The sequence below is a fragment of the Delphinus delphis genome, chromosome 20, assembly GCF_949987515.2.
Source record: "Delphinus delphis chromosome 20, mDelDel1.2, whole genome shotgun sequence".
Taxonomy (NCBI): domain Eukaryota; kingdom Metazoa; phylum Chordata; class Mammalia; order Artiodactyla; family Delphinidae; genus Delphinus; species Delphinus delphis.
This window is the reverse complement of record NC_082702.1, coordinates 4,721,371-4,747,535: the sequence shown is the minus strand read 5'-3', so window position 1 is coordinate 4,747,535 and position 26,165 is coordinate 4,721,371. Positions and strand designations below refer to the sequence as shown.

At 39.2% G+C, this 26,165-nt stretch overlaps 3 protein-coding genes across 4 annotated transcripts; all 3 read left to right on the top strand.

The window, feature by feature from the left end:
• Positions 1–4,001: 4,001 nt before the first annotated feature.
• Positions 4,002–18,352, top strand: LOC138413863 (zinc finger protein 677-like). 2 transcript variants are annotated; one of them, XM_069540147.1, is made up of 3 exons: positions 4,002–6,959; positions 15,042–16,356; positions 16,825–18,352. In XM_069540147.1, the coding sequence occupies exons 1-2, from the start codon at positions 6,782–6,784 to the stop codon at positions 16,346–16,348; spliced, it is 1,485 nt and encodes a 494-aa protein (XP_069396248.1). In that variant the 5' UTR covers positions 4,002–6,781; the 3' UTR covers positions 16,349–16,356; positions 16,825–18,352. The 2 variants fall into 2 exon arrangements, with proteins under 2 accessions (XP_069396248.1, XP_069396247.1); XM_069540146.1 differs by having other exon boundaries at positions 15,042–18,352.
• ZNF761 (zinc finger protein 761) lies at positions 6,869–15,114 on the top strand. Its single transcript, XM_059999208.2, has 4 exons — positions 6,869–6,959; positions 8,424–8,550; positions 13,755–13,850; positions 15,042–15,114. Exons 1-3 carry the CDS (start codon positions 6,945–6,947, stop codon positions 13,829–13,831), a joined length of 219 nt encoding a protein of 72 aa, XP_059855191.2. The 5' UTR covers positions 6,869–6,944; the 3' UTR covers positions 13,832–13,850; positions 15,042–15,114.
• A 6,266-nt stretch (positions 18,353–24,618) lies between the features above and the next one.
• Positions 24,619–25,506, top strand: LOC138413923 (vomeronasal type-1 receptor 4-like). Its single transcript, XM_069540257.1, has 2 exons — positions 24,619–25,034; positions 25,116–25,506. Exons 1-2 carry the CDS (start codon positions 24,619–24,621, stop codon positions 25,504–25,506), a joined length of 807 nt encoding a protein of 268 aa, XP_069396358.1.
• Positions 25,507–26,165: the final 659 nt, after the last annotated feature.

Sequence of the window (26,165 nt, the reverse complement as noted above, 5' to 3'; positions counted from 1 at the left end):
GGGGCAATGTATTTAACCAAAAGCCAAACATTACTAAACATCAGGAAATAAATACACAAGAGTAATTTTTAAAAATATAATGTGTGTGGTGAAGTTCTCGTCCAAAAGTCAATCTGTGGGGGATCGTCAGAATATTATTTTGGGAGTGAAATCTTTTCAATTTATGAGTAATGATGCTGAAGCCTTAAATATCAGTTAATTCAAATGTAATGAACATCAAAAAGCTATAATCAATGCTTAAAATTTGTGAAAAATCATATAATATATACTGCAGTGAAACCTTACAGATTATACGTTAAAAGACTTTTTATTCAAAATGCTTTTATCGCATTAAAAAATTCTCACTGGAGAGAAATCTACGTTTAGGGATTTGAAAGAAACACATTTCATGGTGGATATTAACTCATGGAAATTGCCTTAAAGATTATAAAAGAGACCATTGGAAATTCTATAAATCTAGTTTGCTTCCTTTAGGGTTCATATAAAATAATATAGACATCCCTATCAAACACCCCTGGAAATATTGCAATAGTATTTTTGAGGTGAAAACAACTTCAATAGTCTTCTAAAGAGTACATATAGGGTTTGTTATTCACACCTGACAGAACATTGGGAAATAGAAAATAAACAAAAGAGCTAAAATGTAAAACAATATTTTTATCAAAAATATTCTTCCTAGTTACTCTTGGATAAATGTAAAGTGAATTAGATTGTTATCTTTGGAAATTACTAACAAATGAATTATGACGTCGCAAAAATTTATCTCCGAGGTACTTATCATTCGCCTCAGGTGTGGAATAGAATAACAAGTACTATAAAGAACAATACAGTTTATATTAATTTTGATTTTTAATTTTTTTAAAGCAGTGGTTGGTGACCTAAATCATCATATGCCTCATGCGTCTGCCTCCCCCTGCCCGGGTCTTGTACCTATGAAAGCCTCTGGAACTGAGCACAGGGCTGAGCACAGGGTGAATGGGGAATGTAAATGGATATGATGTTCTGATGGACGTCCGTACGAAATGGCCCATTTCCCACCCGTAGAGTTTTGCATTTCACATTCAAGTTTGCATTTCTTGCACAGACAACTGCACTCCTTGCTTAATTATATCGCTTAAATTAAATTCTAATTGCAGGAGGCGTTCCTGGATCCAACTATCTCCCCACATCGACTCCGAATCCAGGTCCGGGTTCCCAGATGGCAGAAACGATTTTTGACTAAACTCGTTTTCAACTACTTAAAACGCAAACATCTTAGCTTTCAACAAGTGGCCTCTCAACTCTAAGTTTTCCCCTTAAGTTGTTTGAAACATCAACTTAAAACAGGCAAGGAGCAGCCCGGCTCCGCGGCACAGGAAAGAAATTCAAAGTGATCCAAACTCGGAAAGAAAACACGCCCTTAGGGAGCTGCCAAGGGGCGCCCCGTCCGCCCCGGCTCCGCCCCGGCCCCGCCCCGGCTCGGCTCCGCCCCGCCCCCCCGCGGTCCCCGCCTACGCCTGGTCACCATTCGCGCCCCTTTCCGAAGGAGCTCCGCCTAGGCCCCGCCCCCAGCATTCCCCGAAAGAAGCGCGCACGCGCAGTATCTCGCAGACCGGAAGAGGCTAGCGTGGGGTGGGGTCGCGTCGGCGTCTGTGTTTTCGTCTTTTTGAGTTTAAACCTGAGCGTCTCAGTCCAGAGTCCTACACGCCTGGAGTTTTGGGGTTGCTACGGACGTTAACGTTCCTGCACCCGTGCCTCTTACCTTCGGTAAGTTCTGGCGTCCCGGTGAGAGTTCCCGAAGCCTGACCGCTTCGCTGCTGGGTTGGGGGTCCACGTTCATTTTCGGTTAAAATATTTCCGAGGCCTTCCCCGCCCATGGATTTTGGGCCTTCGGGCCATTAGACCCGCCTGCCGCGTTGTTGTCCTGTAAAACTCTTCACTGGCCACTCCTCCCGCCCCGCGCTGTTCAGCGTCATGGCAGATGGACTTTCGAGATAGATTCAAACACTTTGCGCGTCTCCCCTCATCCTCGTCCCTCTTGGCCCATAGAGGCTTGGCTTTCTCCCTGGCCCTGGGATTCAGCAGACCCCACCGCCTTCCTGGGAACCTCCCCCCGTCCCCCCCCGCCCTTAATAAGAAGCCCAGTGTCTTGGAAGAACACACTTTTCAGAAGGATGGGATTTAGGACTGAAGAACTCGGGGTGCCCCAAGAGCAAGTCACCTCCGCCGCGCGGGGATCTGGTGCTTTGTGGAAGTGATGATTGCGAAGGGGAGACCAGGAAAGCGGCCGGACAAGGGAGTGAGGATGATCAGGAGAAAGAGAGACAGAGAGAGAATGAAGAGAAATAGAAAAGTGAGAGGGAGAAAAGGATCAATGGGGCGGCGCATAATTTAAGGCAAAAATAGAGGATCTGGGAAGGACTTGAAGAGAGACAAAGTGAAAGGGAATAACTCGGCAAAGTAGCAAGAGGAGAAAAGAAAATAGAAACACAGAGGAAAGGTAGGAGCTCCAGCCACGAAGGTCAAGGCACTTCAGACAGAGTGGTTAGGAGAAAAACAGTTGGGGGAGCTGAGTGGAGGGACAGAACGAGGGCTTAGGGTTGGCAGAGTGAGAAACAGCGCTGAGAGAACCTAGCTAGCTAGGGATGCAGTGAGGCGGGGCAGAGGGGGTGTAATAGGAAAGACAATGTGATGGAGAGCAGAGGGAACACAGAAATGCGGGGAAAAAAAGGCAGACATATATAGAGATTGGGAACAGACTGGGGAGAAGAAGAAACTGAAGTTGAAATAGGTTTCAAGCCTTGTGCAAAACAAGTGTAAGGAAAGGAATAGAGAAAAGGGGAGAAAGAGCAGCGGGAGTGAGAGAGGAAACACAGAAAAGGAGAACGGTGGAGAGAAACAAGGAAAGGGAGACATAAACAGATTAACAGAAATACAGAGTAGAGTGAAAGAAGGGGAACCTGATTTTGCGTGAGTGGTGACTTGATGGGATATGGCTAAGGTGTGATATATTGACTTGTGGCTTTGTAATATATTTAGTTTAAAATATGCTTAATTGTTTTAATTTTACAGATGAGAATGAGAGTTGCAAAACTCCTGTTTATAAGGCTTGTGCGTTTTATAATTATTCGCCTCACAGTGTAACTTCCATTTGCAGCCCTTTACTCTGACGACGAGGGGAGACTTGTCTGTGAGTTGTGCGTTGCCATCTTTGCTCGGAATGGTGTGAGGGAGGTGAGCCGGGACAAGAAATTACTGAATCCGTCACTACGTGGTGCTTTTTAAGGGAATATTAAAACCGTTGCTTTTTCTTCTTTTAAATGGACACATACATTTTTGCACCCCTCTTACATTTAATTCATTTTTTTTAAAAGCATATTGAGGTAAATTTTAGTATACCGAATTCCCCTTTCTCTGTAAATTATCATCAGCTTCTGAAATAAGCTTCGGTGACATGTGATAACCAGCTGTCATCATTCTATTCTAAATATTAGGTAGTCTCAATTTAAAAAAAATTTTTGACCCCAGAAGTCATTAGATTAAAAAAAAAAAATAGTCCCAGATTGTTTTCCCTTTTGAATATATTGTGTCTAGTTCAGATTATAAAGACTGCATTCTTTCTACCCTTTGTCATATGTTGGAACATTGTGTAGTACTTAGTAAATAATTTTAGACTGTTTCAATATATACTTGGTAAGGGTGTATAGCATCTTAATGGTTAGAACTTAGTTTAGTGAGTTAGTCTAATATTCAGCAGCCCCTTTTGTCCCCTTTGTGTGATTTATTGAATTAGTGAGCTGTGAGATACAAAGTAGATGTTCCGCTCAAGGCCCTTTTGTCCATTCTGTGAAAATAATGAGGGATGGGCTGGATCGACTTGAAACTTTGTTCTAACAGCCCATCTGTTCATGGTAAAGAAATTTGCACTGATCCTATTTCCATAGCTAACCCTCTTTAAAAGTTTCAGCACCAAAATCTGTGTTCATCATTTTATATTTCTTCAGTGTTTCACTGTGATTTTCTGCAAAAGAGGGAGTAAATGCTTGGGATCAATGTGATTAAAACCACAAAAGAGGTGTCTTTTGCTCAGGTGTATTAAACATGATCCTGGAATTTTTCAAAGGGGAATGAGATGATAAGGACAAACTGCTCACTGTCTCTTCTAGGCCACCCTTTCAAAATTCAGTGACATGCAGTTCTCACTCAGCTCAGATGTTCTCAAGGTAACTTCCCTTCTGGGCCTCTGTGAACCTACCTACCACACAGGTGATGAACAAGATCAGGATTGCTGAATGACAGTGATCCCTAAAATGATTGACAATATTGTATGGATATCTATGTGGCATTTTTCTGCAAGAGGGTAACCATTGTAATTATAAGCTTAAAAGAGTGCCAGGCCAACAACGATGATGAAAACTACTAGGAAAGATACAGGGCTCAGAGACAGAGTCTGTCTCAGAGTTCTGTCTCTGCATCGGAAGTAAATCTGAAATTAGACCATTTCAGTACCTGGCATTAACCCCTCTGCTGGCTTCCCATTGCCTTTGGGACAAAATCCAGGCTCCTGGATGTGACACCAGAGAGCACAGGCAACAAAGGAAAAAATAGTTAAATGGGCCTCATCAAAATAAAAAAACTTTGTGCGTCAGAGAACACTATCAACAGAGTGAAAAGGCGACCCACAGAATAAGAGGAAAATTCTGCAAATCATATATCTGATAAAGAATTATTATCTAGAATATATAAAGAACTACCACTGAAAAACAAAGTTGAAAAAGAGGCAAAACACTTGAATAGACATTTCTCCAAAGAAGATATACAGATGGCCAATACGCTCATGAAAAGATGCCCAATATCACCAATCGTAGGGGAAATGCAAGTCAAAACCACAGTGAGATACTACTTCACACCCATTGGGATGGCTGTTATCAAAAGAAACTGAAAATAACAAGTATTGGAGAGAATGTGGAGAACTGAAACCTTTGTGCATTGTTTACAAGGATAAAATGATATAGAAGCTGTGGAAAACAGTGGTAATTTCCTCAAAAAATTAAACATAGAATTACCGTGTGATCCAGCAATTGCACTTCTGGACATATACCCGCATCACAGGGACACCACCAAAAAGATTGCTATGGCAGAAAGAAACCTCACCCTTTTTTATAGCCAAGCAGACACAACCCCTTATGTACATGTTCTCAAGACAAACAGTGATTAGTCCTCAAGCAAGAGGACATCATGGCACCATTTGTCAGCTTTTGCTTCCAGCTGTTGCTGGAACCCCATCCAATCAAGCTTTCCCATCTACCATCCACTTTCCTTGTCAGGGGCTGTAATGTCCTCCCTGTTTCTAAACCCACTGGTTAATTCACAGTCTTTGTCTTGTCCTGTCAGCAACTGTTGATCACTCCCTCTTCCGTTAAACACTTTTCTTTGTTTTCTCATGGCTTGCAGGACATCCCAGTATTTAAAGATAAACTATCATTTTAAGTCTGGCCATCTGTTTCAATTTTCTTTTCTCCTTGTTCACTTTTCATTTTCTTCTCCTGGTTTTGCCTCAACCCCTGGTCGCTGATGGGGGCAGGACCCCAAGCTCCATCTGGGACCTTTTCTCTGGCCGCACTCAGTGACTTTCCATATCATCCTATCTTATGGCTTTAGACACCCTGACATCTCCCAGTTCCACATCTCCTTCTCAGACCTCAGCCCTGAACTCCAGACTCCTGTTGTCCAGCTGTACCCTTCACATCCCTGCTGGCGCATCTCACAGGCATCTTCTTGCCACACTGTGCAGACGTTAGCTCCTGGACCCTACAGCCCTCCACATTTCCGTTAAGAGCTGTGGCATACCTCCTGGGGCCAGTGTGACCATCTTGGCTGCTTTTCAAATATACAGGATATTACATTATTCATATGTGTTTTAACTTGAGATACAAAAGAATTAGATGTTAAGGTGGATGAGACAATACATAGTTTCCAAAATTCACTTGGGATGGGGTAGAAGAATGTCTGAAGACCACGGGCCTTGCTGATCTGCTTCCTGCAGTACTCGTGTGACATCGTCTCCTGCTTGTTTCCTCCCTTCTCACTGAGATTGAGCCACACAGATGTCTCTGCTTTTCCCGGAGTCAGGGTCACCGCTGCCTCAGGGATTCCTAGAACTCTTTGACCCCTCAAATGCACATGGTGAACCTCCTCCTCCAGATCTTTGTTCTGATAACACACCTGCCCCCATTCTCAGTGGGGCCTTTTCTGAGTCTCTCATTTAACTTTGCAGCCACACTCCTCCCCCCGCCCTAGCCTGTAATGCCTGCTCTGTGTGTTTCTCTCTGCTCTTTCCCCTTCCACTATCCAGATACAGGGGGCAGGGCCCGAGGAGAGAGCAGGGCCACAGAGTGGGAGGTGTGCTGGAGTTGACCCCTCTGAATGATGCTCAACCCTGACTTGCCATTAGATTGCTGAGCCATTTTCAGATACCTCTTTTGTGCCCAGTTCCCGTAGAGTTTTCTTCTAGGTCATGGCTGACTAAGTAGCCTCAGGTGATCGAATCTGTATCCAGCCCTGAGCACTAGGGCTCTGGCTCATCTGTTTCTGAGGACTGAGACCGGCCCTTAAACTAGAGGGGTGGAGGGGGTGCTGTCCTCTGCATGGCCTTCGGTCAGGACTGGGTCTCTGACCTGAAGGGGAGGGTCAATCCTTCCTAGGTCCTCACTGCTGCAGCTTGTGTGTGGCTTAACCAGGAGGGGAGTGAGTTCTGAAGAAAGGGGTCAAAAACCTTACAGCAGAGGACCGTCTGTTCCACATGCTGAGGTCCTCCCTGTGTGTGGTTGTGGTACAGGAAGGGAGTGTGTCGATTCCAAGCATTAAACAGCATCTTTTGACACTCAGGATTGACATCTCAGGACTCACCTTGCCTGAGAAAGAAGCCCTGAAGAGGAAGAAGAGGAAAGGACGAGGAGTCAGGAATGACTCTTTCTCAGGTAAAATCATATTCTTAGTTTACTGTTCAGTCCTCTCTGTCCTGAAATGCCATTTGGACTTGATAATCTCTCACTCTCAAGTATCCTGCCTGACGGGTTTGCTCGGACTCGCCCCACGGCCTTCCTTCAGTCTTCTCTCATCGCCACACAGATTCTCTTCTGTATTTTTACACACTCTATGTATTTATGGAGATCAAAGTTAAGTTTTCTAATGTATTTTTTCTCAATTTTTGCAGTGTTTTTTAATAACCAGGCTACTATAGAATAATGTTGACAATCTTAATTAAATTTAGTACAATTTATACATGTTCATTGTACCAAAAATGCTGAAATACACAAGTAAAAAATAATAGAAAATGAAGATGTATTTTAAAAATGTCATTTTAGACACTACCACTTTTATTTCAGTTCATTTTGGTGTGTATGTTTATAGTGCACCCACTTGTGTATGTGAGCAGGAACCCATGGTGTGTCTAAACAACACCATCATTTCATAAATAAGTCTTATATTTATTTTAACTTTGGAAGTGTGTCTTACATGCTTTCCATGTCCTTAAGTTTTCTCCTACCATGCCATGTTAATGAGTTAAGAGCAGTAAGGACAGTGCTCATTGTATGTACGCATGTGTGTGTACGTGTATATGTATTGACCTTTCAGCCAGTTCTGTGTTTTCAGCCTTGAACTTGTTTCAGGTTTTCTCAGTTAGGAAACAACTGTGTCATCGTACTTTTAATGTCATATCTGATACTTAAATGTATGATGCTGTAGGTTCTGTTCTAAAGCTGGACCACCTGGTTCAGGCCATTTAACAGCCATTTATTAGCTGGCCATTATTAGCCATTTAACAGCCATTTAACAGCCATTTATTAGCTGGCCATTATTAGCAGGCCAATAAACAGCCATTTATTAGCTGTTGAATAACAGAGTTGGGTCCTCTGTAAGGTGGGAATAAATTGGATGCTATGTTGTTATATGAGTTAATACTTATAAAACATTTGGAGTAATGCTTACTGTATGGTAACTTTTGGTTGTTACTGTAATTATCATTATCCCATTTTTTCAGTTCTCACCTTTCTTTAAAGCTACTGTGGACTTTGTCATCCCTAAAGACATTACTGTACCTCATCTGGAAGTTAGTTATCATTTGGTGTATAATATCTGGAACCTGTGTATAGACAACGCTTTGCTGAATTTTTTTCATTTGTGTGTATATATATATATATATATATATACTTTCTTTGCATGCAATTTTAAATTCCTCGGTAACTTAGTAGATTGGACACCCTCTGATAGCACAGTGTAATAAAGCAAACTTAGGGGTATATTGTTCAAGGTTCTCTTTGTGGCACCATCAGAACACTCACTTCTATCTAATTGGCGCTGGCGCCTCTCTCCTCTCCTCATTTTGTGTGAAGATAAGGACTCTCCTGATGGCCCCTTGGTGAAATGTGTTTTCATTTCAGGCACTGTTGACATTCAGGGATGTGGCCATAGAATTCTCTCAGGAGGAGTGGGAATGCCTGGACCCTGCTCAGAGGGCCTTGTACAGGGACGTGATGTTGGAGAACTACAGGAACCTGGTCTCCCTGGGTGAGGATAGTTTCCCTCCAGAAATTGGGATCTGCCCTCGGGTGTCTTTGCATTTATCTTGAGTCTCTTGGGAACCCATGCCTTGTTCACCTACGGCTGAAGCCATGTTGATTCAGAAATGAGAGGCTTTATAATGGAGTGTCCGGAATTTAAACCTCCTCTTTCTTCAGCTGATCTGTCCACGACATGCTAGGTGGTGGTGTATCTGGAAGTTGAGTAAGCACAAAATCTTACGGCGAAATTTTAAGCTATCTGCCCGCTTTTACTTCTGTACTATTGGTTTAGTAGTTCTTGGAAGAAAGCTACATATCTGTATATTTAAAATATTCTTTAAGCATTTGGAAGAAGACCGTCATTGAACAAATTTGTGAAATACTATTCTATCCCATCTGTATTGTCCTTTTCAGCTGGGCAAAGGGCTGGAATTATATTACGGAAAAGGCACAGCACATCGTTCACCTTTTTTCATGTAAGCAGGAGTCTGTCTTTCTGCGGTGAATATTATTTTCATCTTGGAGCAGGGGAGAGAGCCCTGGCCTCTGAAGAGTGAGGTGAAAATAGAGAGGGAAAAAAAAAAATGAGGTGGGTGGGAATGTATCAACGATACGAACATACGGAAGAACTCAGACGGCAAAGAGGTGGCTACTTCATCAAACGTTTTTTAGGAAATTCATACTAAATGTGAGAGGTCTTTGGGAAGACAGAAGTTTATTGCTGTGAGCTCTCGAAGGAAATTGTACTTCCCCTCCTCTTATTCATGTGTCTTAAAAGTTTCCTCCCATCCCAGTGGTATTCCATCTCGTTGCAAAGACAAAGGCAAAGTCTTTATCCTGACTCACAACTTTCTGTTACCTGCCGTCTGTGACTGTTTTTGTATTTGGACTTTGGGGGACCAGCCTCTCATTCTAGACTCAGTTCTCAGACCACACACATGGAGCTGAGGTCTCCCTTGTCCCGACTCCTCTCCTTCTCTGGCTTCCATCCCCATTTCACATATGTGAGAGACCTTCTTTTGGGGATGGGGGACACGGGCTGCCCATCCACTGCATCTGGGGCCCCAGGCGAGTACAGGGGCCTGTCTCAAGCCCTCTGTGCCCCTTCAGGTGCCTCCGACGTTTCTTCGTTTCTGCTTTTGCCTTTAGGAGCATGTATCATGGGACTAGCGTGAATCTTTTGAGATTGTTCCTCAGCAGTATTGTAAAGACAGTGGGCAGAGAGAACCTTTCTTTGATCCCCAGTCCTTCAGGGGGGGCATATCTCAGGCACATTTTGGGGTTTGTAGGCAGACCCCAGGGCCCATTTCAACATCCCACAAAATCTGAATCCCTTGCTTTACTCTCGTATCTTTTATTTTTCTCTCTCTTGCAGTGCCTACTTAGTATGCAAATGTGGAAAAACTTGGGCTCTACCTGATTTCCATGTTTTTTTGAGTGTGTGTGATTTTGCCTCTGAAATTTGCTTCTGAAATATACCTACTTGGTGTCCGAAATGTTATTCTCTGTTTTCTGCTGTGATAACCCACCCTTTAGGTGCTGGAGAAGCTCTAGTGAACTCTCCCACGAGGAGTTTCACTGGGTAAAACTCTGAGTGGAGAATGCTTTGATCTAGATGTTACAGTATCATCCTGCTTCATGGGCAAGTGCCCTCTGAAGTAACTGAGTAGAGTGGTCAGCATGTTCCAGGATGCAGAGGTAGAAAGTATCATGAGAGCCTGGCACAAATGGTTCCAGTTGTCCTTCTGGGTTTTGTGGATCATCACAAAAGTGTCTCTGAAGGGCAGTGTGGCAATGTTGATTAAGTATACTAACGATCATCCTGTTGGATTTGGGGTTGTCTCAGGTACAGGGATTTATTCTAGGGAGAAAATTGCAAGTTCATAACCACATATCGGTGAGACCGTTGGCCAAACTGTTGTTCTTGCAACAGTGTTCATTGCATGTGTATGCCATTGTTTATTGTTCAAAAAAGTATGATTAGCATTCATTCCCTGCTAGGCAGTTTCGCAACATTTTCCTCTGTCCCCAGTCCCTGGCAACTACCAGTCTGCATTCTGTCTCTGTGGATTTATCTATTCTGTGTATATCATATCTTTTGCAATACTGTCTTGACTGTTCAGGGCCCTTTGCAGTTCCGTATGAATTTCATCATCTTTTCCATTTTTCCAGAAAATGTTCTTGGAATTTTGATAGTGTTTACATAGAATCTATAGACATGTTGGTAAATATTATCATAAATATGGAGTGTCTTCCCATTTATTTAGGTCTTCTTTAATTTCTATCAACAATGTTTTTTTTAAATTTTTATTGGAGTATAGTTGATTTACAGTGTTGTGTTAGTTTCAGACGTACAGCAAAGTGAATCTGTTACACATATACAGGTATCCACTCTTTTTTAGATTCTTTTCCCGTATAGGCCATTACGGAGTATTGAGTAGAGTTCCCTGTGCTATACAGTAGGTCCTTATTAGTTATCTATATCAGCAATGTTTTGTAGTTTTCAGTCTATATGTCTTTCATCTCCTTGCTTAAATTCATTCTTCGGTATTTTATTCTTTGGATATTATTGTAAGTGGAATTATTAAAAAAATTTTTTTCAAATTGTTCATTGTTGATGTATAGAAACACAGCTGATTTTCACGTGTAGATACTGTATCCTGCAACTTGGCTGACATCGCTTATAAGACTAGTAGGTCTTGTTTGTGTGTGTGTGTGTGTATTTTATGGAATTTTCGTTATACAGGATTGTGTCATCTGCTCATGGAGATAATTTTCCTTTTTATTCTCCAATTTATATACTTTTAATTTCTTTTTCTTGCCTAATTGCTCTGGGTAGACCTTCCAGTACAACATTGAATAGCTGGATAGCAGTGGTGAAAGTGGGCAACACATCTTATTTCTTATTTTAGGTGGAAAGCTTTTATTATTTCATCATTGACTGTGTATGATATTAGCTGTGAGTTTTTCATAAATGATCTTTATCAGGTTGAGGAAGTTCACTTTCTGTATGCTGTTTTCGTCATGACGGTTTCTGGATTTTTTTCAAATATCTATTCTGCATACAATGAGATGATTATGTAGGTCCCCCCCCTTCCTACTATTGATGTGGGCTATTATATTGATAGATTTCCATATGTTGAACCAACTACCCTTGAATTCTTGGAACAAGGCCGCCTTTTTTATGATGTATAATCTTAATATGCTATGTATTCAATTGGCTAGTATTTTGTTGAGGATTTTTCATCTATATTCATAAAATATGTTGGTCTGTAGTTTCTTTTCTTGAGCTGTTTTTGTCTGGCTTTGGTATCAGAATAATGCTGGCCTCATAGAATGAATTAAGAAATGTTCTCTCTTTTCAGACTTGTGGTTGCCAAGGGGGAGGAGAGGTAGGGGATGGATGGATTGGGAGTTTGGGATTAGCAGATGCAAACTATTATATATAGAATGGATAAACAACAAGGTCCTACTGTATAGCACAGGGCACTATATTCAATATCCTGTAATTAACCATAATGGAAAAGGAAAAAAAAAGAAGTGTTCTCTCTTTTATTTATTATAGGGCATCTAGTCATAAGAAAATCCATCAACTTTTGTTTATCTTGGAAGTCATAATTTCTCCCTCATTTTTAAAAGACAGTTTTTCTAGAGGTAGAATTGGCTGACAGTTTTTTTTTCCTCTGTCAACACTTCAAATACATCATCCACTGTTTCTGGACTCCATGGTTTTGGCAAGAAATCAGCTTTTAATCTTACTGAGGATCTTTTGTATATGACAAATACCTGCCTTCTCCCTTGCTGCTTTTAAGATTCTCTCTTTCCCTTTGTCTTTTAACAGTTTGATTATAATTTGTTATCGTGTGATTCTCTTTGAGTTTTCCTACATGCGGTTCATTCAGTTTTTAGATTTGTAGGTTCATGTCTTTACTCACATTTAAGAAATATTTGACCATATTCTGATATTCTTTCTGCCTTCTTTCTCCTTCTCTTTGGGACTCCCATTATTCGTATGTTCGTCCACTGATGGTATCTACAGGTCTCCTAGGCTCTGTTCATTTATATTCAGTCTTTTTAAATTTCTGCTCCTTAGACTAGGTAATTCTGACTGATCTACCTATAAGTTTGCTGATACTCCCTTTTGCCTAATCAAATCTGGTGCTGAACCTCTCTAGGAAATTTTTCATTTTGATAAATTTACCTTTCAGCCCCAGAATTTCTGTTTAGTTTCTTTTTATAAGCTCTATCATTTTATTGATATTCTCTATTTGTTTAAACACTGTTTTCCTTACTTTCATTAATTCTGTGTCCATCATTCCCTTTAGCTTAATTAGTTGATTTAAAGTGTTTGTTGATTAAGTCCAAAGTTTAGGCTCCATTATGGACAATTTATGCTATTTATTTATTCATTTTTCTATATGGGTTATATTGATACTTTATTGTTACTTTGCCTGCTTTGTAACCTTTTGTTTAACAAATGGGATATTTTGAGTATGTTGAAACCTTGGAAATCATAATCCACTCCTCCCCCCATGCTCACACCCCTGGATTTTGTTGTTGTTTCTTGTGACTGCTGTTTTGTCTTTATTTCTCTCAACTAATTTTGTGTGATGTGTTTTCATTGCTGTGTGTGGCCACTGAAGTCTTTGTTGACTTATTGGTCAATTAGTGATTTGACAGATTTCCTTAAACACCTGGAACCAAAACCAAAACAAAACCACCTTATATTCTTTGTAGATGAGCTCTTTGTGTTGGAGAATTCCTTAAACACTCAGGCAAGGAGTTTACAACTCTGCCTTAGCATTCACTTCTTGCAGAAAATCTGATGTTCAGCTGGACATGAGGGCTTAGGAGCTTCTCAGGTCTTTTCTTATATTGCCAGTCCTAGGCATGCCCAAATCTATCTAGATTCCCTGGAATATGTGGGAGATTTTCAAAGTCCTTAATTCCCAGTACAACTCACTCCCCACATTTTTCTCAGGGTTTTCGATTTGTCCATTGTTTGCCCAAGTTGTTATCCCTTGCCCTAGGTGGCAGTGGCTAGTATATTTACCTTTAAATGTTTTTGACCAAGCCCTCAGGTTAGCAGTTCCACCTAGGTATAGTTTTGCAAGTACTTTGAGCCAGTCCTTTAGGTATCCATCATGCAGATCAAAACAAGAAAAACAAAACCAAAAAACCAAAACCCAACCAGTTGAAATTCTTTATAAGGTCTGTTCTGTCACCTCTGGTTCTGGAAACCTGTACCAGCCTGTGGGCTCTCATCTTCAAGACCACTGCCTAGCTGAGGAACAGGGATGGGTCAAGGTAAGAAAAAACAGCTGCCTTTTTCTTGGTTAAGAGTGTTCCTGGTAGCTGGAATCCTTTGATTAATTTCCAGAGTTCTTATAAAGTTGATTCTGACAGTTTTTGTGAGTTCATTTCTTGTTTTGTGCAGAGAAGTACATTTGGCGTTCCCTGCTTTGTCAGTTTTGTTGTCACATTTCCCCATTAATTTCTGTAATATTACATATTTACCTGGACCTTTTATTTCAAAATCAGTGATTTTTAACATATTTTCCAGTATGTTATTCTCATATTGTTCTCATATTGTGTGCTCCTTCTGAAATACGTTCTTTCTTTTAGTCTTATAGGTGAATTCTTTAGAATTCCACATACACTGTGTGTGTGTCTGTGTGTGTGTGTATTTAACAAATGTAAATGCTTATTATTTATGATGTATGGCTGGATTTGTCTCACATTACTAAAATGTTTGTTACTGTTTATTTTGATTAACAGATAATTAATATTTAAAATATGTTATGTAATATAAGCACAGTGAACTAATCGTTATGTTGCAGTATGCCTGTTTTTCATGGGTATAGTTGTATAACAAGTATTCAAAATAATGTTTTGCTATTCTTACAGTGTTGTTTTAGTGTTGTATACAAGTATTCAGTAGTGTTTTTTTTAATATTAATTTTCTTAAGAAACTTTTCCTCCCTCCCTTCCTCCCTTCCTTCCTCCCTTCCTTCCTTCCTCCCTCTCTCCCTCCCTCCCTCCCTTCCTCCCGCCATGCAACATGTGGGATCTTAGTTCCCCTACCAGGGATTGAACCTGTGCCCCCTGCATTGGGAGCGTGAAGTCTTAACCACTGGACCCCAGTGATTATTTTTAATATCTTTTATTTTTCAAATGTTAGACAGTTGTATGCCTCCCATGAGTTGGTGTGTGCTTTGGGGTGCCTGTGGGGAAATTCCTTTTCTTTCAAGGTTATTGTAACTTTTGATAACAGAGCATTTGAAAATAGGCTTTCCTGAAAATAATTTGAATTGCATGTAATCACCCTTTCTTTTTAGAGGAATCTTATTCATTTGTGTTCCTAAACATTTGCAGACCATGGTTGTAAAGCTTGATAAGTCTGTTAATTGTGAGTTTTACCTTTGGTGTAATATTATATTTTTCAGCATAAAATATCTATCTTCCAATCTGGTTAAAAGGAAGTCTTATATCTTACAGATATGTCTACCAGATGTGTGATCAAAGAATTATCACCAAAAGAGGACATTAATAATGGAGACTTATTTCAGACATTGGCTTTTGAAAGACTTGTAAGTCATGATTTTGATGATTTTGATTTCAGTGAAGTCCAGCAAAATATGCACAAGTTTGCGAATCAGTGGGAATATGAAGAAGAAAGTTACAAAGGAGTGACTACAACCCCTTGCAAAAATCTCACTGGTAGTAGAGATCAACAACATCATAAATCCTGGAATAGTTTTCCTTTAAAGCAGAATGTTTCTGTAAGAAGTATGTCTCAATATTACAAGTATTACAAGTCATATATGAGGAATAAGGAACTAAAAAGTAACATAGGCTGTTCAGGAAACAAGTGTTTGAAATGTTTGGAAACTAGGCTTGGATTAAGCCTTCATTCACATTTGGCTGAACTGCAGATTTTTCAAACTGAGGAGAAGATTTACGAATGTAATCACGTCGAGAAGTCTATCAAAAACTGTTCCTCAGTTTCACCACTTCAAATACTTCCTGCTAGTGTCAAAACCAACATTTGTAATAAAAATGGGAAGGTTTTAACGCATCCTTCATTGCTTACACAACACCAGAAAACACATATTAGAGAAAAGCCCTACAAATGTAATGACTGTGGGAAGGCTTTTAGCCATTGCTCAGTCTTAGCTAATCATCAAAGAATTCATTCTGAACAGAGACCTTACAAATGTAGTGAGTGCGGCAAAACCTTTAACAGACTCTCAAACCTCACAAGGCATCAGAGAATTCATACCGGGGAGAAACCATATAAATGTAACGTATGTGGTAAGGACTTTATGATACGTTCACACCTTTGGGGTCACGAGCGAATTCATACTGGAGAGAAACCTTACAGATGTCATGAGTGTGGCAAAGCGTTTTCTGAGCATTCAAATCTTGCTCAACATAAGAGGATCCATACTGGAGAGAAACCTTATAAATGTCAGGAGTGTGGTAAGGATTTCACCACACGTTCACACCTTTGGGGCCATGAGAGAATCCATACTGGAGAGAAACCTTACAAATGTCATGAGTGTGGCAAAGCCTTCACTGGGAGCTCAAACCTTACTCAACATAAGAAAGTTCATACTGGAGAGAAACCATATAAATGTCATGTATGTGGCAAGGCCTTCAGTCAGAATTCAAGCCTTACAGTTCATCAGAGAATTCATACTGGGGAGAAGCCTTACAAGTGTCACGAGTGTGGCAAAGCCTTTAAGCAGTACTCAAGTCTCAACAGACACCAGAATATACATGGAGTGAAGATACAGATGTAAAGTGTGTGGTAAGGCTTTTATTAAATGTTCATATGTTTGGAGTGATGAGAGAATTTATACTGGAAAGAAACCTTACAGGAGAATATATTAAGGCCTTCAAGAAATGACCGGGCCTCAGGACCACCAAAGATTTCGTAATGGAGAAAACCCTTACAAATATAATGAGTGAGGTAAATTGTTTAAGCAGGTTTCAGAATGTACCGTGCATCAGGGAATTATTAGTAGGGAGAACTAAGTCTAGTCCTTCTTGAAGATTAGTCAAATCATGTTACACTCTGCAGAGTAATTAAAAGTTAAAATCATCTAAAATTCATGAGATGGTGGCGGGGGTGGTCAAAGGATCAAGGATGTTTGAAAAGGCCCACTTACCAAGTTATGAAATGTTTTTATTCTTAGATTTCTTGATAAGGCTCCATTTTTAGTGACTTTTAATCTGAGGTTCAAAATCTGTTAATGATGTTATATCTTCGTCACAGACCTCTCATGTGCTGCCATGATGAAACACACCTGTAAAGGAACTTTACGCCTGTAAAGGAACTTTACACCTGTAAAGGAACTTTTTAAAAATTTCGGTCCTAATGTAAAAAGTGATTTGTTTTAAATTTTCTTTCCTTTATTTTTGGTTTTTGTTTTTAATTTTCAATTGCACTTGTTCATTGGTGGTATATATACATTAACCTTGTATCCTGCAGCCCTACTGTAGTGTTTTATTGTACCACACTTTAGGGTATTATTGTATTGTAGGGTATTTATTGTATTGTGGTGTTTTATGTACCACACTTTAGGGTATCATGCAATTGTTCAATTCCAGTGATAGGTGCCACCCCGTTTTGTTCATGGCGTAAAGAGCCTCTCTGTTACCATACTAATGTTGACGCAGTCTTACAGTCTTAAATCCGAATTGGTCATGGGCCAGGTTCCTGTTATTCTGTGTTGCAGTCAGAGCATCTGCATTTTATTAAGATCTCAAAAGCTTGATGCATAATTGGTATTGGCATATAGAAAAATCTTTACTCAAATGGAAACTTGTCACGGCCAAAACTACAAAATAACATACCACTAATCTAAAACATGCTGACAAGTTACAAAAACAACTAAATATAGGTCTAGATTATTGGAAGAACGTAGCTAAACTTCTTCTTCAGTATATCATGATGGTTAAATACTATACTTCGTTACCGTCTCCACTAAGTTGAAGTCCCCATATCTGCTGCTCACCAATGTGTGAATTTATTGAAATCACTGAACTCCCTGTGCTTAAGTTTTCTTCCTCTTTAGGATAAAAATAGTAGTAGTTTCCATCTCCAAGATTTGTGAAGAATGAAGATGTTACTGAGCTTCCTAGCGGTGATTCTTACATTGTAAAGGTTTTTCAGAGTTACATATTCAACTCTTTGAAGGCTCTTAATGAAAGTAAAACTTAAGTAAATATTTCTCAGTGAGAACTAATGGTAAGTGGAGAATATTGAATTTCAGTTGAAATGATAAATATAACCATTGCTTCAGGTTCTCCTGCAGCATCCCCCAGAAGAAATATGTCAGTCATTGGGAGCTAACAGATCCTCCAGGTTTTTTTGGCGATAGAAATGGTCTTCTTATCACAGACTATGATTAGATTCCTGGAGAATTTCTCTCTTCTTTACCATTATATCTTGCTTTCCTTCTCTAGGTGAAGGTTAGGGTCCACAGATTTGATGGTCAGGTTGTCTGTAGCCAACTCCTTCGTCTTCATCTTTACAGGAATCTCCAGGACAGTGATGGCTTTTGGGCAGAAACATTTTCTCAGCGATTTTGGTTGCAAATTTGTTTACTGTGTCCACAGAGTGATACTGTACTATATTTGTGTAAGATGTAACTATCAGAGGAAACTAGGTGATGCCTCTACTATCTTTGTACCTTCCTGTACATCTGTGATTATTTCAAAATAAAAAGTTAAAGGGAATGTGGTTTGCTGTGGCTCTTACAAAATTCAAATCCAGCTGTTTGTTGATATGAGAATAAAGGATATGATAAATGAGTCTTAACAATAATTCTTACAGCTGTCTGCTCATCACCTCTTCCTGTTTCATGAGTATTGTAAATGTGGATGTGCCTACGTCCCACATAATACAGGTCTACTCTACTTGCAAGAACTCCTGAATCAGGAGCACAAGGGTAGAACTAGAGAACTCGGTATTTAAAGTATTTGCTGTATTATGGTTTGGTGGATACTTCGTTTTGGAACCACCACCAATCCTGCATGAAGTGAGCAGACCTTCTGAGGAAAGAGGAAGACCGAAGTCTAGAAGCACCACTGTGATTCTTTTCATTTCTGAATGAACAGAGCTTCAATCTTGTCCTTAAAAACAGGGATCAGAAGCTTGGTTGTTCAAGGCAGGGCTTCTCAAAAGCCTGACCATGGAGAAAGATGCGCAAGCACAGGTCTTACCTTTTGGATGGAATGTGTCTTCTAATACGGTTCTCTAATACCTTATGTCTCTGCACAGAAACTCTGAGCGGGGTCCAGGCATTCCTAGTGCTTTTAAGAGAATTTAATGGGCATACTGGTGAATGTCATAGTTCCTGAAATAAAACACACGCACTTCCAGTAGTGACAGTTGGGGAGATCCTTTTAATTTTGTACAGCATGAGACAAGAATAGGAGTATAAAGATAGTTCTGGTGTAGTATGAGGATTACTAGTTGAGTTTTGTGGCAGAACTTCTGGGTCCTGACAAGTTGTTTAACCTTTGTGAGTCTCAGATTGCCCCTTTGAGGTGGCACCTGTCCTGCAGATCTCAGGTGAGTACTGTGAGGCTCACGGGGACCTTCCTGTGCAATCATTTGGTAAATAGGAGGCACTGTGCTTGTGTGAGCCTTCCCATTATAGGGCATGTAACTGTATTCTAATTCGTGGGATTCTCAATTTAAGAGCACTTTATGCTCTTGTAAGAGCATACCACCTCCAAAGCCATTCTCTCAGCCTTGGTGTGAGTCTCTTTGGGTTCATCTTGCTTGGGACTCGCTGTGGTTCTTGTACCTGGATATCTGTTTCTTTCTTCAGGGTCAGGAATTTTTCAGCCATAATCTCATCAAATATTTATATTTTTTAATTATTTTATTTTCGGGCTTCCCTGGTGGCGCAGTGGTTGAGAGTCCGCCTGCCGATGCGGGGGCATGGGTTCATGCCCCGGTCTGGAAGGATCCCACGTGCCGTGGAGCGGCTGGACTCGTGAGCCATGGCCGCTGACCCTGCGCGTCCGGAGCCTGTGCTCCGCAACGGGAGAGGCCACAACAGTGAGAGGCCCGAGTACAGCAAAAAAAAAAAAAAAACAAAAAAAAGAAATATATGTCATGGCTTTTTAACCTATTAAAAACACAACATGACCATATAATAGACTTTACAGTAGGTCATCAGTATAATTAAATGGTACTATTACAACATTTATTAAGGTACAATTTCCCAGTACTATTACTTGATAAATAACAAACATGATCTAACATAATTGTGTGTGTGTGTGTGTATGTTTATGGTCTAATATGTGGTAAATATTTCAAAGTGCCTCTTCTCAGCTAAAAATTTGTATTTCTCTATTTCCAGGCCACAAGGTTCAACATATCAATATCCATTATTTCAAACTCATTATTTGTTTTTCAATTGATTGTATCTTTAATACTTTCAGAGATAGCTATATTAAAATATTTCCTATACTTGAGACAACTGTTTTGCTCCTGCAGAAATCCACCTGCCATCAACTCCACAGAAACAAAAAGGATTCATGACTTTCTTCCCCAAGTAACTATTCCTCCACTGTGTGTGTTTAGTAAAAACCTCCACTTAATTCCTCATGTAATTGACATGAGAGTACTCCTTCAAATCGCTTTCTTTCCAATACGATGAGCTGGCGTCCTCACACTATACAGAAAAATCTATCTTCTACAGATGCCAAAACCCGTGCCATCTTATCCCAAACATCATGTCTTTTTAAATTTTCTCACTCACCTCATGGTTTTTTTTTTCTTTTTTTTAAATTGTCCAAAACATCTTTATACTCTCTTTTTCCCCACTCCATTTAATCTGGCCATTGCTACATGAAAAAAAAAAAATTAAATATGCTGTCTTCCTATATATCATTATACTTCACATGAGCACCATCTTTATAACGATGTAACATACAAATTTCATAACTTGGCTCCCAATATACCTACTCTCTGAAACTGATTTCCATTCCATCTTCACCCCATGGTACCTCATTACTCCCTGAGAACATTTTTCTCTTCAGTTTCTTAATGACCATCCTACATGCTATTCTTTTTTTTCATGGAACTTTTCCAGAAATTCCATGTTTAGTTAACTTCTGGATAAATTCATTATGTGAAATTGAAAGTTACACACTCAAAGACATCCTCAGGACATCCAGATTGTGTCAGGCTCTACTGTTTTTTTGTTTCTGCTTTTTAAAAATTTCATTGACTCTGAACTACTCCACTAAAAACATTAATAAAATTCAATTGTATAAGTAATTACATAATAATTACATAATATTTCATTTCCAGTTGCTACTACTTTTCATCGTTTATTATGGGGCAGAATTTTATGTCTTGTGCACCATTTCCTTGTGATGTGACTTCCATAATTTCACTTACAGCTCCGTGAGGATGAGTGAATACACAGGTGAACATGGTAGAAAAACATTACTTTATCTCTTTCTGATAAGATCAGGAGCTTTTGCATTCCTTACACAGGCAAAGCAGAGCCTGTATTACATTGACGTTATGGCTTGTGAGAAGAAAGGGACTGACAGTTGGGAAACATGCAGCAACGAATGCAGAGATGTTCACTGGTAACCAACTGGGATTATTAAAAAGAGCAACACAGACTTGGAAGATGGAGAAGAGAGTGTAAACCTACTAGTAGGTTTACTACTAATCAACCTACTAACCTTCCAAGCCTCCATCTCATGCTTATCCCTCTTCTTTTATCAGACCACAACAATCTTAGTCACTCTGATTTTATAGCAATAACAAATGAACGTAAATTCTCTGTGTGTGTGTGTATATAGATGTAGTAGTTACTGGGGAAGTCTAGCTTATTGCTCTTATTTCTGGCTTGGAAATTGGGAGGGTTTGAACAGTAAACGCAGAAAAAAAATGTAGATTTGTATGCAGAAAAAAGGATTAGTTGAACTCACATTTTATATTTATTTATTTACAAAAGCAATCAATTTTGCTGAAAATGCAGGGAAAAAATGTTGTAGAGGATGGTAGTAACCATTCAACATTCTTGAACTGAGCAAGTAGCAATGACTTATGTGACAGTTAAATAGTAGCATCTGTTAAAACTTACTATTGAGGTGCTTTTTGGGGGGGAGAGGCTTATAGATTTATATATTTCTATGTATATTTTTCTATTTAGACTACTTGAGAATGGGTCCATATTGGCAAAATACATTTTACTAGAAAGCATCTTTATCACCACTTAGACTTCCAAATTCATTGGCATTGAGTTGGACAAATATATGCAATAATTTATAATATAAATTGCTGTCATCATGGCCTTCCTTTTACTTATAGAGCTTGGAAATTCTCAGGCACTTTGGTTCTTTTTCTCTGCTCATACTTAACTGATGCTGGTGCTTGCAGGTCTGAAGATTAGGAAAGAACTCACTGTTGGGTAGAAAAATTTCTCAGGGCAGCAGAGAAGTCAGCAAGATACAAAAGCTTCATTGCCAGACTCTCACCAGTCAACTCAGTATTTCCTGCTCATTCCGTATGAGAACCTGTCTGCCTCCCCAGATCATATAAAAGAAAAAGCTTCTCAAAGCACTACAATGGTCTCCTTGGGAATGACAAGTTGATTGTAGTGTTAATGGTAATTAACGGCTTTTAAAAAGTTAATTAAGTTTTTCACACATATCCTCTTGAGCCTGCTTTCGCACTGCAGCTAAAAGTGAAAAGATAAATGCAGTTCTGAGGGGAGGGGAGGTCACAGAAACGTAAACCCATATCTAGGGGTCTGACTGCCCCCCATGTAACACAGGTGCTGGTTTTCAAACCATCACACTGCATTGCACAGCATCCTGGGAACTGAAAGAAGTCGTGTTACAATTTTCTATTTCAGTCTGAGAGGGAGAGTCTGCCAGTATCAGGAACAGGGGTAAGTGATTATCTCAGAAAGAGGAATTCTTCAGGGTTCAAATCTAGTCCAGCGCCAAAGCCACACAGAAAGATGGAATGATTCTGAGACTTGAGCTGGACTAGTAAAGAGAGATCAGGATTATAGATCCAACGTCAATCCATAATGGCTCCTAACTTATAGAGTATGATTTAGTGTAATCCACAATGACCTTGATTCCCAGCATTGATTCGAAGTGATAATGCAACTTGACTTTTAATTTTCTGAAGAACCGTAGTTTTGAACACAGTCTGAAGTTCAGCCTCGTTTACTGAAACCATATATTAAATTTTCAGGATTACTGCAGATGTGTGTGCCTATAACCCCTTCTGCTTATCCTAAAGAGTAAGATGAATCTACAAGTCATTTAGGCCTGTGCAGAAATGGTGAATCGAAATGGCAGTTCCTGGTATAAAACTGTTTGCTCTAACTCTGGGTATACGAAGTACTTAATGGAGACCGTAATTGTTACCTCCTGAAAATGTCTTCGGTCTGTTTAATTTGATGAGTCTGTTTTCCCTATTGAAGAAAAGGAATCAGTACATAAGAAAAATGTAAATTTATGATGAGTCTCAGATAGCCGCAGTCAGACACAAATATATCGTGATACTTTCACTTATTTAAAAATGTTCTACTATCGATTAAAAATGTCTAATTCCAACTTAATAAAAAGCACGGTTTTACACATTAGAGATTCCATTTTGCATACTTTCTTAAAGGTTAAAATATAAGGCAATCTACCTTTGTTGTTAATACTTTTACTCATGAATTAATATATTCATGAATACATGATCAGAAATTATTAGAAATTGTTCTACACTAGCAATTATTTTACACACTAGTGATTCATGTCCACTACTTTATGGCACAGTATGATGTTCGATAATTCCTGTGTTTGGTGGTATTCCATTTTGTTCAGGCACAAAAGCGAGTGACACTGTCTATTGTGGTCCTGACGCTGAGCCGCTCTTGTATTTATTAAATCCAACTTGGCCGTGTGGCCGCTTTCTGTAGTATTTAAAAATCCCAGAATTTACATTTGGTTAAGATCTCTAAATCTTTATGAACAATTGTTATTTGTCTATGAAATACATTTTTACACATAAAGGAAGCTTGTTACAACTAAAATTATAAAATAAATGACCACTGACTTCAAATATTATGACACATTATCAAAGCAGCTAAATATATATTTAAACTATTAGGAGAACACAGCTACCTGGATTTGTCAGTATGTCATAGCGATTAAACGTGCTAAGTTTTTTATCAGACAAGTCAAGTTTAAGTCCTTTCCTGCCTATAACTATGGTGTAAATTTAGTCCAATCACTTAATTTCTCTGTATCTAAGTTCTCCTCTTCTTGAGAATAAAAGTAACAGTAGTTCCTTCTCACAGGTTTGGGAAAAATAAAGAAGTTACCAAGTACATGTATGACCTTCACAGCAGTGATTCACTCATCAGTAGAGCTCTTTTTTTTTTTTTTTTTAGATTTTCTCTGCCTTTATTTTATTTTCATTTTAAATTAATTTTTTTATTTGAGTATAGTTGATTTACAATGTTGTGTTAGTTTATGCTGTACGGCAAAGTGAATCAGTCATACATATACATATATCCACTCTTTTTAAGATTCTTTGCCCATATAGGTCATTACAGAGTATTGAGTATAGTTCCCTGTGCTATACAGTAAGTTTTATTAGTTATCTGTTTTATATATAGTAATATGTATATGTCAATCCCAATCTCCCAATTTATCCTTCCCCCCTTTCCCCCTTGGTAACCATAAGTTTGTTTTCTACATCTGTGACTCCATTTCAGTTTTGTAAATAGGTTCATTTGTACCATTTTTTTTTTTTTTAGATTCCACATATGTGATATCATATGACATATAAAAGCTCTTTAAAATTTATATATTAAAATCTTGGAAACCTCTTATTAAAAGAAAAACATTAAGGTAATCTATCTCAGTGGAAACTAATAATAAGTTGAGAAGACTGGATTTCAGTTGATATGACACATGTAACATATGCCTCGTCTTTCTGTTCAGGAAACTCTAGCTCAGAAGGGAAATATCATTCACAGAGAACTGACAGGATGGCTACCAGAGATTTTGCAATAAAATGATCTTCCTATCCCAGAATATACTTGGAATCCTGGGAAATTTCTCTCTTCTCTACCATTATCTCTTCTGTCACTTCACTGGATACAGCCTAAGATTCACAGATCTGATTGTTGAGCGTCTGCTTATAGCCAACCCCTTGGTCATGCTCTCTACAGGAATCCCAAGGACAATGGGAGCGTTTGGGTGGAAACATTTTCTCAATAATATTGAACGCAAAGTTGTTTACTGTATTCACAGAGAGGCCAGGTATGTGTCCATTGGCAACATCTGCCTCTTGAGTGTCCGCCAGACCATCAACATCAGTCCCAGGAACTCCAGGTGGGCACAGCTTAAAATGAAAGTGCCCAAATACGTTGAATCCTCTATTTTCCTCTGCTGGATTCTGCACACGTTGATAAATATTATATTTACTAGGTATGTGACAGATAATGGGAGTAACAAAAACATCACAAAGAAAAAAGATTTGGGATTCTGTTCTGCTTGAATTCATAACAGAATCACAGTCTTACTGAATGTAGGATTATTGTTATTTCCTGGTGTTTCATGTCTGGTGCTCGTGATCTGGTCCAGCGGCTCCATGGTTTTCATCTTGCCTAGGCACAAGCAAAGGGTGGTATACGTTGATACAACCAATATCTCTCCAAGATCCTCCCCTGAATCTAGAGCCACCCAAAGTATCCTTGTCCTGGTGAGCACTTTTGTGTCTTTGTACACTCTCTCTTCAGTCTTTCACATTTCTTTCGCTCTTTTTAACAATCGCAGCAGGTGGCTGGTGAACTCTGCTGCACTGATTACTGCATGTTTCCCAACCGTAAGCCCCTATATTCTCACGAGTCATGACCTCAGAGTATCCAGGCTCTTCTTTTCTTGTATAAAGATTAAATGATCACCTAATCTTATGAGACATATGTAAATTACTTGTATTTGCACTTTGTTCAGCTGTTTATTCATCCCTCTTTGAGTCCTAAGTACAATTATTGAACAGTCACTTACAAGGGTGGTAAACAAAACAGTTAAGTTTGTGCTCCTAAAGAAGCAATACAATTTTAAATACATTATTGTGCAATTATCATATAAATACTTATGTAAATGAAATTTTATTCATGCTTGTAAGAGAGCGTCAGAGTCTAGGCAGTATTAAGCAGGAGTTGAGACTTACGGAGAAGTGTTTGTGTATGTAACTATCAATCTGGAATAATAATTTTCCCAGAAATAAAGTATGCATGGAACTGTAGGAAATGCTACATGACGTAAACAGCACCCAAGATGGTCATTCAAGAAAAAAAATCCCAGAAAAGAGTGAACAGTGTGGTGTTAAGCTGAAGGGTACTTCAGATTCAGAGAGTAAAGATTTGGGGGGTCCTAAATATGAACTTCTTCTATTTAATCTTTGAAGAGATTGCAGTCATTTGAAATGTGATGTTACGAATGCACATTAGCACATTTAAACATTTTCATTTGGAAGTGGCCAGTAAGATCTAGAGTGGCTGAAAGAGAGCACAAAACATGTTTTTGCTAATTTTTTAAAGACATCAGGTGAGTGTT

Bases quoted from the DNA above. Each gene is read 5' to 3' on its own strand.
- LOC138413863 (XM_069540147.1), top strand. From the start codon at position 6,782: ATGCTGAGGTCCTCCCTGTGTGTGGTTGTGGTACAGGAAGGGAGTGTG. The intron at 6,960-15,041 runs GTAAAATCATAT...TATATCTTACAG, and splicing joins CAGGAATGACTCTTTCTCAG to ATATGTCTACCAGATGTGTG.
- ZNF761 (XM_059999208.2), top strand. The intron at 8,551-13,754 runs GTGAGGATAGTT...ATTCTTTATAAG, and splicing joins CAGGAACCTGGTCTCCCTGG to GTCTGTTCTGTCACCTCTGG.
- LOC138413923 (XM_069540257.1), top strand. From the start codon at position 24,619: ATGATCTTCCTATCCCAGAATATACTTGGAATCCTGGGAAATTTCTCT. The intron at 25,035-25,115 runs GTATGTGACAGA...AATTCATAACAG, and splicing joins ATAAATATTATATTTACTAG to AATCACAGTCTTACTGAATG.